Source organism: Globicephala melas, chromosome 8 (genome assembly GCF_963455315.2).
Source record: "Globicephala melas chromosome 8, mGloMel1.2, whole genome shotgun sequence".
In the NCBI taxonomy this organism is placed as follows: Eukaryota; Metazoa; Chordata; class Mammalia; order Artiodactyla; family Delphinidae; genus Globicephala; species Globicephala melas.
The window spans coordinates 7509444-7522707 of record NC_083321.1 but is presented as its reverse complement, the minus strand read 5'-3'; the positions used below and the strand labels follow the sequence as shown (position 1 = coordinate 7522707).

At 57.2% G+C, this 13264-nt stretch overlaps 1 protein-coding gene across 1 annotated transcript; it reads right to left on the bottom strand.

Annotated features, from left to right (window-relative positions):
- Positions 1-679: 679 nt before the first annotated feature.
- Positions 680-12188, bottom strand: PYGM (glycogen phosphorylase, muscle associated). The gene is made up of 20 exons (XM_030833736.2): positions 11887-12188; positions 10732-10833; positions 10565-10643; positions 10377-10480; positions 9865-9996; positions 8470-8581; positions 8301-8383; positions 7736-7879; positions 7310-7402; positions 6917-7063; positions 6588-6751; positions 6177-6291; positions 5519-5620; positions 5030-5177; positions 4660-4718; positions 4391-4532; positions 3742-3949; positions 1469-1603; positions 1192-1258; positions 680-1085 (listed from the first exon to the last, which is right to left on the bottom strand). Exons 1-20 carry the CDS (start codon positions 12127-12129, stop codon positions 936-938), a joined length of 2529 nt encoding a protein of 842 aa, XP_030689596.1. The 5' UTR covers positions 12130-12188; the 3' UTR covers positions 680-935.
- Between the last annotated feature and the right edge of the window lie 1076 nt (positions 12189-13264).

Genomic DNA, 13264 nt, shown 5'->3' with positions numbered 1-13264 from the left:
TCAGGTTCAAACACACTCACTGTGAAACCATCGGGCCCCAAACAAATCTTCTAAGGCTTGCCCCGCCCTGCTACCCGGCTGCGGAGGCAGGACCACCCCCACACCTCAATCTCGGTAAAACGAGACCTACAAACAGGCCCCTTCTGGTCCTTAGTTTCCCCAAGTGAGGAGGGGCAACACCGGCCTAGCCTAGACGGTCTGTGTGTGTCCCCCGCCCTAACACTCTCCTTACTTTGGACCTAGCGCAGCCACCTGCTGAGAGACCCTTAAACGCCGCAGTGGGGCGGGGTTAGGGGCGGAGTCAAGAAGCCGCCAACCACCCAGAGGCTCCTCCCCCTTTTGAGTCTGGCCCCCAACCGCATGGATCTTCAGTAGTCCTGGAGGCCTCGGCCTAAGTCCCAGCTCCCGGCCCGGGTGGGCCCCACCCGGGCGGATGCCACGCCCCCGGCCAGCCTAGCAGGCCGCTGACCTAGTATGGACACAGCACTGGGAAGAGAGGCGTGGAGGATGACGCTTGGAAGTGGGCAGGAGAGTCCGGGCCCTGCCCCCACAGGCCGCCCCCCCCTTCTGAGGGGACGCACCTGACACGGGTGGGGGTAAGGCGCGGTGACTGTGCAGCTGCTATGCCGCCCGGAGCTAAAAATATTTCCCAACAGACAGAGGAGTAAGGAGGCTCCCAAGGAGAACCAGTTTATTGGGGAGTGGGTAAAGTTGGTCAGAGCCATAAATAGGAGCGGGCGGGGAGCCCGAGGACAGGACGGGAGCAGTGTCCTTAGTCACGCTGAACACTGGGATCTCAAGGCTGATGGGAAATGGGGTTCCAGGAAGAGGTTTAGAGATCTAACCCCAGTACCCTACCCTCTGGACGAGGAGCTGGAGCTGGCCCAAGGGACTGCCAACAGACTCAGGGGCAGGTTTGGGTCTGGTCTAGAGGCTCAGATCTTCTCATCAGGTGCTGGCAGGCGCTGGCGGCTAGGCTCCATGCCCCAGATCTCCTTGGCGTACTGGGCAATGGTGCGGTCGCTAGAGAACTTGCCAGAGGTGGCTATGTTCCGGATCACCATCCGCGTCCACTCTCTCGGGTTCTACAAGCCAAAAGGGAGCTAGCTCTGCCAGTGGGGTCCCCACCTACCACCTCATCCCAACCAGGGCCACCAAAGCCCTGCCAGCCCCTGGCCCAGGACCCCTCACCTTGTACAGGGCACTGACTCTCTCCTGGCATTTAATGTACTCTTCATAATCTGCAAAGACTTTAAACCTGGCGGGGAATGGAGAATCAGGAAGTTTCATGAGGTCAAGGGCCAAGCCCATCCTGTCCCATTGGATTTCTGGGGACCTGAACAGTGATGCTGCTTCCAAAGGAATCTAGTCCCAACTGCCCAGAAGCCCTGTCCAGCCTCCCCACCGCACCTGAGCCCTACTGAGCCCAGCAGCCCCATGTGCGCAGCTTCCCGGCCGGCCAGCTCACCGGTCATGGTGCATGAGCATGCTGACAATGTCCTTGAACAGGTCGGGCTGCTTGGGGGAGAAGAAGCCACTGTTCAGCTGGTCAATGATGTGCCGAAGCTCTGGAATTCGGTCACAGTATTCCTTGGCATTGTACCTGTTGGGGAAGAGCTGTAGTCAGTGCCCTGGAAATGGGTTCCTGGCTCCTCCTCCTCCAGCAAAAATCCAGGAAGTTCCAAGCCCCAGGGTCAAAACCCAGGCCCAGCCTGCTACTGCCCTCCCCGCAGCTGCCACACTCCCTCTGGAGGTCTTTCCAAGAGGCCCCCTCCCTTCTCAGCTCAGCTTTTCATCCCCCACTTTGTGGATGAGGAAACTGAGGTCTAGAGAGGAGAGAAAGGTAGTGTCAGAGCCAAAGGCCCCAAACCAAGCGCTCTTCTTCCCACACACCACCACTGTCTCCCAACAGGTTTCTTTCCTTCGTTAATGGCTTTTCTCCCCCACCATCCACAGTCCATCCCTGGCCTCACTTTCAGGCCCCAGAAGGAGCGAACAGGTATATCGTGAGGAACATCCTTAAGTTCAAACCGTGCAGCCAAGCTCATCGCTGTGCCTGGCACCAACTTTCCTCCAGTGTCCCACTTCCTAAGGCAGCACAATCCATTCCTGAGCCACCTGGGTTCAAATCTCTCAAGACCAGTCTCATCTCTTTCCTCCCTTTCTCTCTTCCAACCAGAAACCAAGTCCGCCTCCTCAACAATGTCCCTAATCCCCATCCCCAGCAGTGGCCTGCTGCAGGGGACTCCCCCTGCCATCTGGTGTCAGCCCCACACTGGTCCCCCACCTAGACATTGTCCCCTCCAGTCAAGCCTCCTGCAGCCAAAAGTGTCCATCTGGAGCCTAGTTCTGAACGTGTTGGACTTTGCTCAAAACATTTCACATTTCCTTCCTGGTCAAAGGACCAAGTCTGCCACGCTTCCAATGCAGGGGACACGGGTTCAATCCCTAGTCAAGGAACTAAGATCCCACATGTCATACGGTGCAACCAAAACAACAACAACAACAACAAAGGACCAAGTCTAAACTTTCTAGTCAAGCCCCACAGGAGAAATTCCTATCAATATTCAGTGCCAGCTCTTGTAAGCTGTTGGTGGGAGTGTAAACTGGTACCAACTTTCGGGAAAACAATTTGACAATGTGTATCAGGAGCCTTAAGAACTCATACTTTTTACTCAGAAATACCCCCTTCTAATAATTATCTTAAGGAAATAATCAGAGATGTGGACATCAATGTAAAAGGTTAGTCATCACAGGGACGTTTATCCTAACAGACAGGGGAAAGCAACCTTAATGTCCAACCATATGGAACTAGTTAAATAAGTTATGCCATGTACATAAGATAGAATGCTATACAAACATTTAAAATATCTTGAAGACTATTTAATGACATGGAAAATGCCTCACCAATGTTAAGATAACAGGATTCAAAACTGTACATGCATTATTCCCAACTTTTAAAAACTATATACACGAAGAAAAAGAGAACTGTGGCTTTAAATCTGGGTGATGAGATTATGGATGACAGTTGTTTTATTCTTTGTGGCTTTGTATATTTCTAACCAGTGAGCATGTACTGCTTTTATGAGAAGAAAAAATCATATTTTAAAATGTTAAAAATGTAATGCCAGGGGCTTCCCTGGTGGCGCAGTGGTTGAGAGTCCGCCTGCCGATGCAGGGGACACGGGTTCGTGCCCTGGTCCGGGAAGATCCCACATGCCGTGGAGCGGCTGGGCCCGTGAGCCATGGCCACTGAGCCTGTGCGTCCGGAGCCTGTGCTCCGCAACAGGAGAGGCCACAAGAGTGAGAGGCCCGCGTACCGCAAAAAAAAAAAAAAAAAAAAAAAATGTAATGCCAGGAAAATGTCTTCTCTGAAGATCTATGTTTCTGAACACAAGCACAGATATAACTACTGTACTCATATTTCCCTTTTTGCCATGGCTGCCAGGGAGCTAAGAATTTCACTTTACTTCCAATTCCAGAAATAATATTATCTCTGAGGGTTGGTATTATTTTCTCTTCCTTTCCCTTCAGTTCTCTGTTACTTCTTTCTTTTCCCATTTCATTAACTTTATTTGTTATAAGTCACCTCAAAAGTTTTCTAGACTCGTGATGGCCATAACTAAGACCTTGTGCAGCCTGGACCAGCCTTTCCAGTCATGCCTCTTGCTCCCGGCTCTACCTCCAGCAGTCGCACCTTGGTGCCTCCTGCCCACAGACTGTGAACTTTGCAGCCCATACCCTTTCTGGTCAAGCCTTTCCACGTCCTCCACCCGCATGCCGAAGATGAAGAAGTTCTCCTCTCCCGCCTCTTCTGCCATCTCCACATTGGCCCCATCCATGGTGCCAATGGTCAGAGCCCCATTGAGCATGAACTTCATGTTGCCAGTGCCTGAGGCCTCAGTGCCCGCAGTAGAGATCTGCTCGGAAAGGTCAGCAGCCGGGATCACTGTGCGGGTGGGCAGCAGGGGACAAGCTCAGCTCCAGGAAGAGCCCCAGACCAGCTAGAGACTCTGGAGTTAGTCTGGCCCTAGGCCTAGCCAGATTCAGAGTCCCCTCCACCCCAACGCTCCACTCTTAACCAATTAAGTCTCTCTCTCACTGCCCCCCACCGCCCCGCCACCTCTTGTTGATATTTGAACATCTGGGACCTAACCTGGACTCCCCCCACCCCCCAGCTCCACTGTGTGATTTAAAGGGCACCACTGAGGCCCATCTCCCCTATAATTTCACCCCATACTACCATTAAAGGGACATCCTCATGATTTGAGTATTGTCCTCTCCAGATTCTTCCTTAAAGTGCAAGCACCCTAAGAAGAGGAGATTAATATCTCTTCCTGGAACTGAACTAATCAGAGCTTCCCTAGGGTCCCCACTGGCGGCATTCCACCTTTCTCGGCCAGTGAGACTCGGTAGTTCTCCAAGAAGATCAGGCGTAGGCGGTCTCCCACCACCGGGTCGTGGTTGACCACATCCCCAATGGCTGTAATGAGTTTGATGATCATCTTGGCCATGTGGTACCCAGGTGCAGCCTGTGGGAGCACAGTCTGGGGTCAGCTCCACAGCCTGACCTCCTACCCCCATCCTGCAACTCAGCCAGGCTGACCTCAATCTGGATATCAAAGAACCACAGCCATGGTCTGCAGCCCGGCTTCTCACCTTCCCTCCAATCATCACAGTCCGAGGCACAAAAAACTTATTGGGATCCTTCTTGATGCCTGTGGAGAAACAGAGGGATCCAGTGAGTGGGCCAGGTTTTCCTTCTAGGCAGTAACACCTGACAGAACTCATCCAGCCAGGGCTGGGCTGGGAGACAGTAGCCCTGACTTGGGCAATCACTTGCTTTGTGACCTCAGATCTGTCACGTCCTCCCCTTCTGAGCCTCAGTTTGCCCATCTGTGAAATGGGGATAATTCCATGTCCCAAGAGTTATCCTGAGGTCAAAGGAGATGTTGATCAGGAAGTATATAGTATCCTGGGAGGTACACAGAGGGGGGAACCAGGAGCCAGAGGGAACCCTGCCACTCACGGTTGTACATTGTGATGACATGGAGGCAGTTGAGGAGCTGGCGTTTATATTCATGAATCCGCTTCACCTGGACGTCGAAGAGCGAGTTGGGGTTGATGTGGACTTTGTATTCCTTCTCTAGGTACGCAGAGAACTTTAACTTGTTTTCCTGAAGTCAGGGGAGTGGAGAGAGCTCACCAATAGGCCTCAGCCTCAGGAAATCCTACAGTCTCATTTCTTTCCCAGGAAGGTGAGGATAGAAGTCTCCCTTGCTACCTTTATCCACTCCTGCATCAGGGCAGACATTGCTAATCAATGTCAGCACTCTTCCAGTGAGGTCAGATGATGCCTTCCCACCATGGACTGACTCCAGGCAACTTCTACCAATGGCCTGAGTTTGCAGAAGAGATGAGCTCTATCGGCCATTCCTGACTCAGACATCCGGCCCCTCCAGCACCCTCCACTCAAGCCCTGGCACAGGAGTCTGTCCCAGATTGCAGCGCTCCTCACCTGCTTCACTTTGGCCACATCCCGGATAAAGGCTTCATCGTCCACATAGGAGAGCAGTTTGCGCAGCTGGTCCAGGTCTGCGATGTAGTCCTCCCCGATGCGCTGTGGGAAGATAGCTCTCAGTTAGGCCCATATCCCTCCTCCGTCCTCCCTCACGGAGGGGTCCCTTTCCAGGTCAACCGAGCCCCATCCACTGCAGACAGCTCCTTCCTCTGCAGCCTCCCAGCTGGGGGGTGGTGCATGTACGTGCGTCTTTCCCCCCTCCTGGCCTTGAGCTCTGATCGCTGACCCCCATCTTACCCCACAGGCCTTCCTCTTGGCCTTTTCCTCTGACAGGCATTGACCTCAGGGCCCCGCTCCCACTCTCTGCCCCTTTCTGGTCTCACTCCAGATGTGACCTGCTGATAACCCCTCCATTAGACTGTGAACTCCACCAGGTTGACCTTCATAGCCAGGGCTTCCATTCGCCCACAGGCACCCTCATGCAAGTAAGAAAATGGTTCCCCTTCTCCAGACAGATGCAAGGCTTGGGGAACGCAGTGCAGGATGGACTTCAGCCCTCAGATGGGTACCCTACAGTGAACCACATACACAACCACACCCAGATGCTCCCTGCGGTGACCGTGTTGACCCCTACTGGCCATACGTGAACGCTCACCTCAGCAATGACTTCTGCCAGCCCAGGGTTACACATAACCAGCCAGCGCCGAGGAGTGATGCCGTTGGTCTTATTCTGGAACTTATGAGGCTCTAGCTCATAGAAGTCCTTGAAGCTATAGGATGGGGTCGGGGGATCACCAATCACCCCTGTGGGATGAAGGCCTCCTCCCTGGGGCCCCTACCCTGGTTTCTTGATGAAAGGGGCCTGGAGGGGAGGGGGAGGGTGCTGTGTGTAAGAGGGGTCATCTGGGGACAGGACTGGACTGGACGGCAAGGCTATGATTCTTGTAAGAGCAGTGCCACCCGTGGAAGGGGCCAGCTGAAGGCGACTGTGAATGGCCGGTGCCGGGCCTTGAGGGGGTGAGCGGGGGTCCAGCGGGAGGGGCGGTGTCTGGGGAGCGGGTCTTACGTGGTCTTCTTGAGGATCTCGGAGTGGATGCGAGCCACGCCATTGATAGCATGTGAACCGGCGATGCACAGGTGCGCCATGTTGATGCGCTTCACCGCGCCCTCCTCCACCAGCGACATGCGCCTCAGCCGGTCTATATCCCCTGGGAACGCAGCCGCCACCCGCTGTGCCAGGAGAGCCCAGAGCTAGGACGGGGACCCAGGACCCAGGTTTCCAGCCCCTACCCTATCCCCAGGTCTCTGTCCACAGCCCTCCCTGCCAGAGTCTCAGGAGCCATGCTTTCCATGCCCTCCACGCCCCACCCTCCACCCCACGCTTCCTCCACTCACATTAAGGAAGCGCTGGTTGATCTCATAGATGATCTGGAGGTGCCGAGGCAGCAGGGTCTCCATGAGGTGCACGGGCCAGCGCTCCAGGGCCTCGGGCAGCACCGTGTGGTTGGTATAGGCACAGGTCTTCACAGTCACGTCCCATGCCTGACAGATGGGATGGCGAGGAAGGACCCCCGGGCTTAAGCCGGATGGCTCTCCACACACACTGTGCAGCCAAGAGCCCTGGCCCTGCCACTGCCGCGCCAGGTTCTAGGACACCCGCCCTCTGGGCCTCACACTGCCGTCTGTGCAGTGGGGGCTCCACCCACATCTTTCCACCCCCCAGACTGGGAGGGGAACCCTGAGATGCAGAGGGTGAGGCAGGGGTGCAGGAGGGGCCCTGAAGCCCACCTTGTCCCAGTCCAGCCGCTCCTGGTCCACCAGAATCCTCATCAGCTCGGGGATGGCCAAGGAGGGGTGGGTATCATTGAGCTGGATGGCCACCTGGGGGCGGGGGGGCATTGGAGTCAGTCTGGGCTCCAAACCAAGGCTATGATTGCTGTCCTTTGCCCCTTCAGAGCACCCCCCCCCCAGGGCCCCTCATGGTTCTAGGGTTGAGCTGGGGGTGGAGGCCCTCACGGGGGCAGGTATGGGGCAGGAGGAAGAGGGGAGCGAGGTTCTATTGAGGATCGCGAGCAGATCCCCCCACACCCACCCCCAACACCCAGCCTCCACGTCCTCATCTGTAAAATGGGTGGTTCAGGCTGAGACTGGAGGGAGGAGGGATGGCACCCATCACAGGAGGTGTAGAGGCTGGCCTTCCCTGGGGCCTGGTACCTTATCCGGGAAGGCGTCGAAGCTTGTGCGCACAGGGTCTCGGCAGCCGAACTTGGCGGATTTGAAGCGGCGGATGATGTCCTGGAGCGTGGCAGCCACTACGAAGTACTCCTGCTTCAGCCGAAGCTCTTTCCCCTCAAAGAACTGGGGACAGTGCCACCAGGGTGGAGTCAAGGTGGTGGCCTAACACTGCTGTGGGTGTGGCCAGGGGAGACTCCCACCCACACCAAGATTCCTGAGCCCCGAGCTGCCCCACCTCAGGGACCCAGGGGTCTTTCTCCCACCAAGAAGCAGCAATGTGGATGGTAGCAGGAGGGAGGGCTAAGGACCAGGAGGAGTATTGTGGGTGTTACCAGGGAGCGGCTCATCCAAAGTGCCCCACCCTAACCTGCTGCCCCCAGGACTCAGGCATCCTCCCACTTAAAGAACTTGGGGGAAGAACAGGACACACAGGGGCCAGCAATATGCCTTGGGTGTGACTAGGGCACCGGCAAGTGTCACTCTCCTTCTCCTGCCCGCTCCCACGCACTCTGGCTTCCTGTCCCCAGCCCAGGGGGTAACGTACGTTGTCGTTGGGATACAGGACACGGGAGATATTCTCAGCCAGGTTGCGGTCCAGCACAGCCTGGATGTAGCCACCGACGTTGACTGAGGAACGAATGTGGGGACAGGGTCAGGCTTGGGTCGAGTGTGGGCCGGGGTGGGCAGGGGCTGCTGACTTTGGCTGAACTCACAGTCCTTGAGGTTAAAGTCATTGGGGGCCTTGGCAGACCACAGGCGCATGGTATTGACGATGTTGTTGCGGTAGCCGGGCACAGGTGTGTCGTAAGGCATGGCCAACACCACCTGCGGGGCACCCGGTGTTGTGTCAGGAGGTGGGCATCTGCCATGCCCAAGAGGCCCTGAGAGCCGGAACTCCGTGCTCTGTCACTGCACTCCCCCAACTCCCCACGCCGGGTTCTAGTCCCAACTCTGGGTGACACAAGCAGCCCCGCCAACCTCTCTGGACCTCGTCCATAAGGAGAGGACTTCCCAGTGCCTCCCCACACCACCGTGCCCCTCCTTGCTGGGCTGTTGTGAAGATTCCAGGAGGTGGGGATGAGCTCGGAGCCCAGGGCGGGGCCCTGTTGGTGGCCACTCCGCCATGATGGCGATGAGCTGGCCGCTGGCCTGAGCACAGTCTAGAGGACACTCTGGACTCATGGAAGGGCTGGGGGGAACCATGGGGCCTGGCTGAGGGCGTCACGGAGGTCAAGGCCATCCAAAGGGCTTATGCCTGGTTGACCACAGGGCTAATTAGCAGTGACTAATGCTGGCCCCACCTCCCACAATTAGCAAACATCAATAATTGCTGCCCATAGCTGCCTGTTACCATGGGGCGGGGGCGCACCCACGCCTCCCTCCCCAACACTAAGTAGCCCCTGATTGGAGCAGAGTGAAAGCTGCAGCTCAGAGAGGGAAGGGACTGGCCCAAGAGCACAGAGCTAGGCGGGCAGCCACAGCCCTGCTGGACCTTGGCGTGGATGACAGCAGAACAAACTCTAGATTCTGAAAGCCTAGAGGTTGCTGTGCAGCCATCTGGAGGCCGGTGACCTGCAGCCACAGCAAGACTGGCTGAGCTGGAATTTGGACACCTCGTTTAGCTTTAGGCTCCCTCTAACTTGCTCTGTGACCTTGAACAAGTCAATTGCCCTCTCCAGGCTTTTAAGTTTCTCCCCTGTCCCCGTTTCTGGGCTGTTGCTTTGTTTCCCATCAAGCCCCCAGTTCAGATGTGCAGGGGAGCCAAGACTCCGTGATTATTCTTTGATGAGTCTTGTGGGGTGGTGGAAAGGAGCCAGGTCAGGGGAGAAGCACTGGTAGAGCACGGTGGCCTCTCTCCTCCTCCCAGGCTCTGCACTTGGTCTGGCTCCCCTGTGACCCTGTCTCTAGCCTCTCCTAGTTCTAGCTGTGTGACCTTGAATAAGTCACTTAACCTCTCTGAGCCTCAGTGGCATCCATTATAAAATAGCACTAGGTCCAGTAGCCTCCAGGCTCTTTCCTTGTTTCTCCCTGTTTCCTCTAGAACCTCCTCCCCTCTCCCTCACTAGATTTCCCCACCACCACACCCCGCTCCCTGACTTCCCCCTCACCTGCGTGTCCACCCACTTGGCCCCCTGGTTGGTGTGCTCCACTCGGCCATAGAAGTGCACAGGCAGTGTGCACTCGGGTCGGGCCTTCTCCCAGGGGTTGCCGTAGCGAAGCCAGTCATCAGCCTCCTCCATCTGAGCCCAAGGCAGGTCAGGGGAGAAAGGAAGGCAGTGTCAGAGCCAGGCTCACACCACAGCAGGTGGTGAGTAGGCCAGGAGCAGTGGCCCTAATGTGCCCTATACAGGGAGGGTGTAAATGAAGGGCTTTGGGGTAGGTGGGCCCCTGGTCTGGTGGAATATCCACGGGGACACTGTGTATGTATGAGAGTCTGAGACATTCCACAGGTATGGACCTCCTATCCCCAGAGCTAACAACTGGCTTGGGGCCAGGGGGAAGGGGCAAGGATGTTTTCCACCAAGGCTGGGGCTGGTTCTGGATCTATGTGCAGATGAATGAACAAATAGGGGTCTTCTCCATCATCATAATAATAAGGTCAGGGCCCAAGGTCACTCACCTGCCAACCCCCAGAGATCTTCTGGTTAAAAATCCCAAACTCATAGCGGATCCCGTAGCCATAGGCAGCCAGGCCCAGTGTCGCCATGGAGTCCAGAAAGCAGGCTAGGGGTGTGCGTGGAGGTGGGTGTCAGAGACGCGGCACAAAGGAACCCTTCTGCCCAATCCCCTGCCACCCTGCTCACTTACCCGCCAGCCGGCCCAGGCCCCCGTTGCCCAGCCCTGCGTCCTCCTCGACTTCCTCCAGCTCCTCCATGTCCAGGCCCAGCTAGAGGCGGGAGGGTACCGCAGGCGTCAGGGCCAAGGGCCAGCAGGTCAATCTCCCAAGCCCCAAGGCTTGCCCCTCCCCCACACACCTGGTAGGTGGCCTCATCACAGGCATTCTCCAAGGCCAGGTTCACCATGGTGTTTTGTAGCGTCCGGCCCATGTAGAATTCCAGAGACAGGTAGTAGATCCTCTGCCCGGAGAGACAGGTGGGGAGGTGGAGGGGAGGGCATCAAGGCCACCCACTAACATTCAGCCAGGCGCAGCTGGGCCTGCACCTCTCATACTTCCTGCCCCACTCCTAGGCCCCAGCATGTTCCAGCCCTGCCTCCATTTCTCCCCCCTTCTCAGGCTTTGGGACCCAACAGGCAAGATTCTGGTCCCAGCATTTCTTCTGACTTTGGACAAATCACTTTTCTTCTCTGTGCCTCAGTTTCCTCATCTGGAAGATGGGGCTGGCCATATCTACCTCAGGGGTTAGGAGAGGTGCCTAGGAGAGGTAGGAACTCCTTTCATTGCATGCAATCCTGCCAACAGCCCATCAGGGAGTCAGAATATAGGGAAGCACCTCCAAGTGCTCCCCAAAAGGGAAAGCCAGGCCCAGAGAAAAGTCATTGGCTCAAGGTCACACATGACTCAGGGCTAGAGTCGGCCACCTCCCGTCCTTGCAGAGGGCCCCCTGGCTCTCAAGCCTCAGTCCCAAGAAGAGGACAGAGAGCTGCCAGGATCTAGGATGCTGATGGTGCCTGGTCTCCTGGTTCCCTGGGTCCCCTCCCTGGCCCTCCCCCACGCCTGCCCAGAAGTGTCAGGTTGCTGACATTTACCAGTGACCCCAACAGACATTTGATCTCACCACCCCAGCTGCGCCCCAGGCGCTGCACCAGCACACACACCACGCATGCATTCAATGATATGTCCTTCCACTTAGGGTCCAACCCAGGCCACAGGGATCTTCATGTCCCCCAGAAGCCCCTCCATTCTCTGAGTGAGCCCTGGGCCTTTGCAACCAGCCTACCTGACCCGAGCCCCCTGACCTGCTCCCATCCCAGATTTCTCCCCCTGGGTTGCCCCAGCAACCCATTGCACCTGGCACCCCTGGATCCTCCAACCTCAGGAACCTGGAGTGACCCTTTATTTTGCTGCAGAGAGCCCTGACCCCAGGGAGGGGCTGCCACTTGGTCAAGATCTCCCAGCCCCCAGGCAGGGCACCCAGCCCATTCCCCTCCCGGGGTGCCCCAAGCAGCACCTTGGGGTCCTTCTCGTAGTAGTGCTGCTGCGTGCGGAGCCAGCGGCCCACGAGGTGGTCGCGCACAGTGTAGGCCAGCGCAAAGTAGTAGTCTAGAGGGGTGGCCACATTGCGGTCTTTCACGAGGGTGAAGTGCAGGTGCCGGTTGAAATTCTTCTTCAGCTCGGTCACATTCTCCACGCCGGCCAGGCCACGCACGCTGATCTGCTTTCTCCTCTCCTGGTCTGTCAGGGGCCGGGACATGGCTGCGGGAGGGCAGGCTGGACTGACTGTGTGGACAGGCGGGCAGCCTGAGCAGTGCCTTCAGCCAGGGAGTGGAGATCCCCAGCCGGCTGGTGCTTTAAAGCCTGGCTCTGGGCAACGTGCCCCGCCTCCTCCCTCGATGGGTCGGTCTTGGCTTGGCCGCTTGGGGAGCTATTTTGGGGTGAGGGGAGGAGAGGAGGGGCAGGGAGGGCCACCTGGCTCATTCGCAGCCCTGCGCTGACCCACTTCCTCCAGGCCTCACACACTGGGGTCTGCTGTCTTCTGTCCCCGTCCCTGCCTTTTGCAGGGTCAGAGACAAGATGCAGCAGGCAGAGCACTGGCTTGAGGCCTGAGGCTTGACTAGAACCTCTGGGCTGTGACTTTGGCTGAGGTCGCCCTGATCTGGGCCCCTCTCCTGGGTTATAGATGAAGGATGCAGCCTGATTGCCGGCCCTCAATCAGGACTCCTTGGAGAGGCTGAGGGCGCTGTCAAGGAGAACAGGTGACAGGAGGCCCAGCCTCCATCAGAGCAGCTTGACTTCGGTTCTAGACCTTCACGCAAGAGGCTGCAAACCACAGGCGGGATGCCCTCTGGTCAAGCTTCCACGGTGGCCCTGCACCCGGGTGGGGAGGACACATGTGGCAAGAGGGGCCAGGATTCCCCACAGGCTGAAGGCCCAGGTGCTGAGGATCAGGGTACCCCGAACAGAAGAAGGGCAGCTAGCAGAGGACACTGGGTGGCTGGGAGAAGAGGGACCGGGACCCCGGGTTCCAGGGGTGGTATGGGGAGGTCACCTGAGGCTGGGCCCCTCCCCGCCCCACCCCCCCACAAAGTCACGTCACTCTGAGCTCTCCCTGTTGCTGTCCCTCAAGGACCTCTGAAGTGACCTTTTGAGAGGGACGGTCAGATTACAGGCCAGCTTTGGCTGAAGGCCACCAGCCTGGAGCAGGGGTCCCTGGGAACTGCAGTCCTGTGGCCCACAGGGGTAGAACTGAAGCACCCCCTACACAGACACACACACACATTGGCCAGTGGCATTAGGTCTCCCCATGACGCAGCTGCCAGGTGACTGAGTGAAGGCCTTCTCCCATTCATTTCTCCCACCTGGGGCCTCACACTGGACAGGCCTAAAGA

Bases quoted from the DNA above. Each gene is read 5' to 3' on its own strand.
- PYGM (XM_030833736.2), bottom strand. From the start codon at position 12,129: ATGTCCCGGCCCCTGACAGACCAGGAGAGGAGAAAGCAGATCAGCGTG. The intron at 7,064-7,309 runs GTGGGCTTCAGG...CCCATCTGTCAG, and splicing joins AGCGGCTGGACTGGGACAAG to GCATGGGACGTGACTGTGAA. The intron at 6,292-6,587 runs GTAAGACCCGCT...CCCATCCTATAG, and splicing joins GAGATCCTCAAGAAGACCAC to CTTCAAGGACTTCTATGAGC.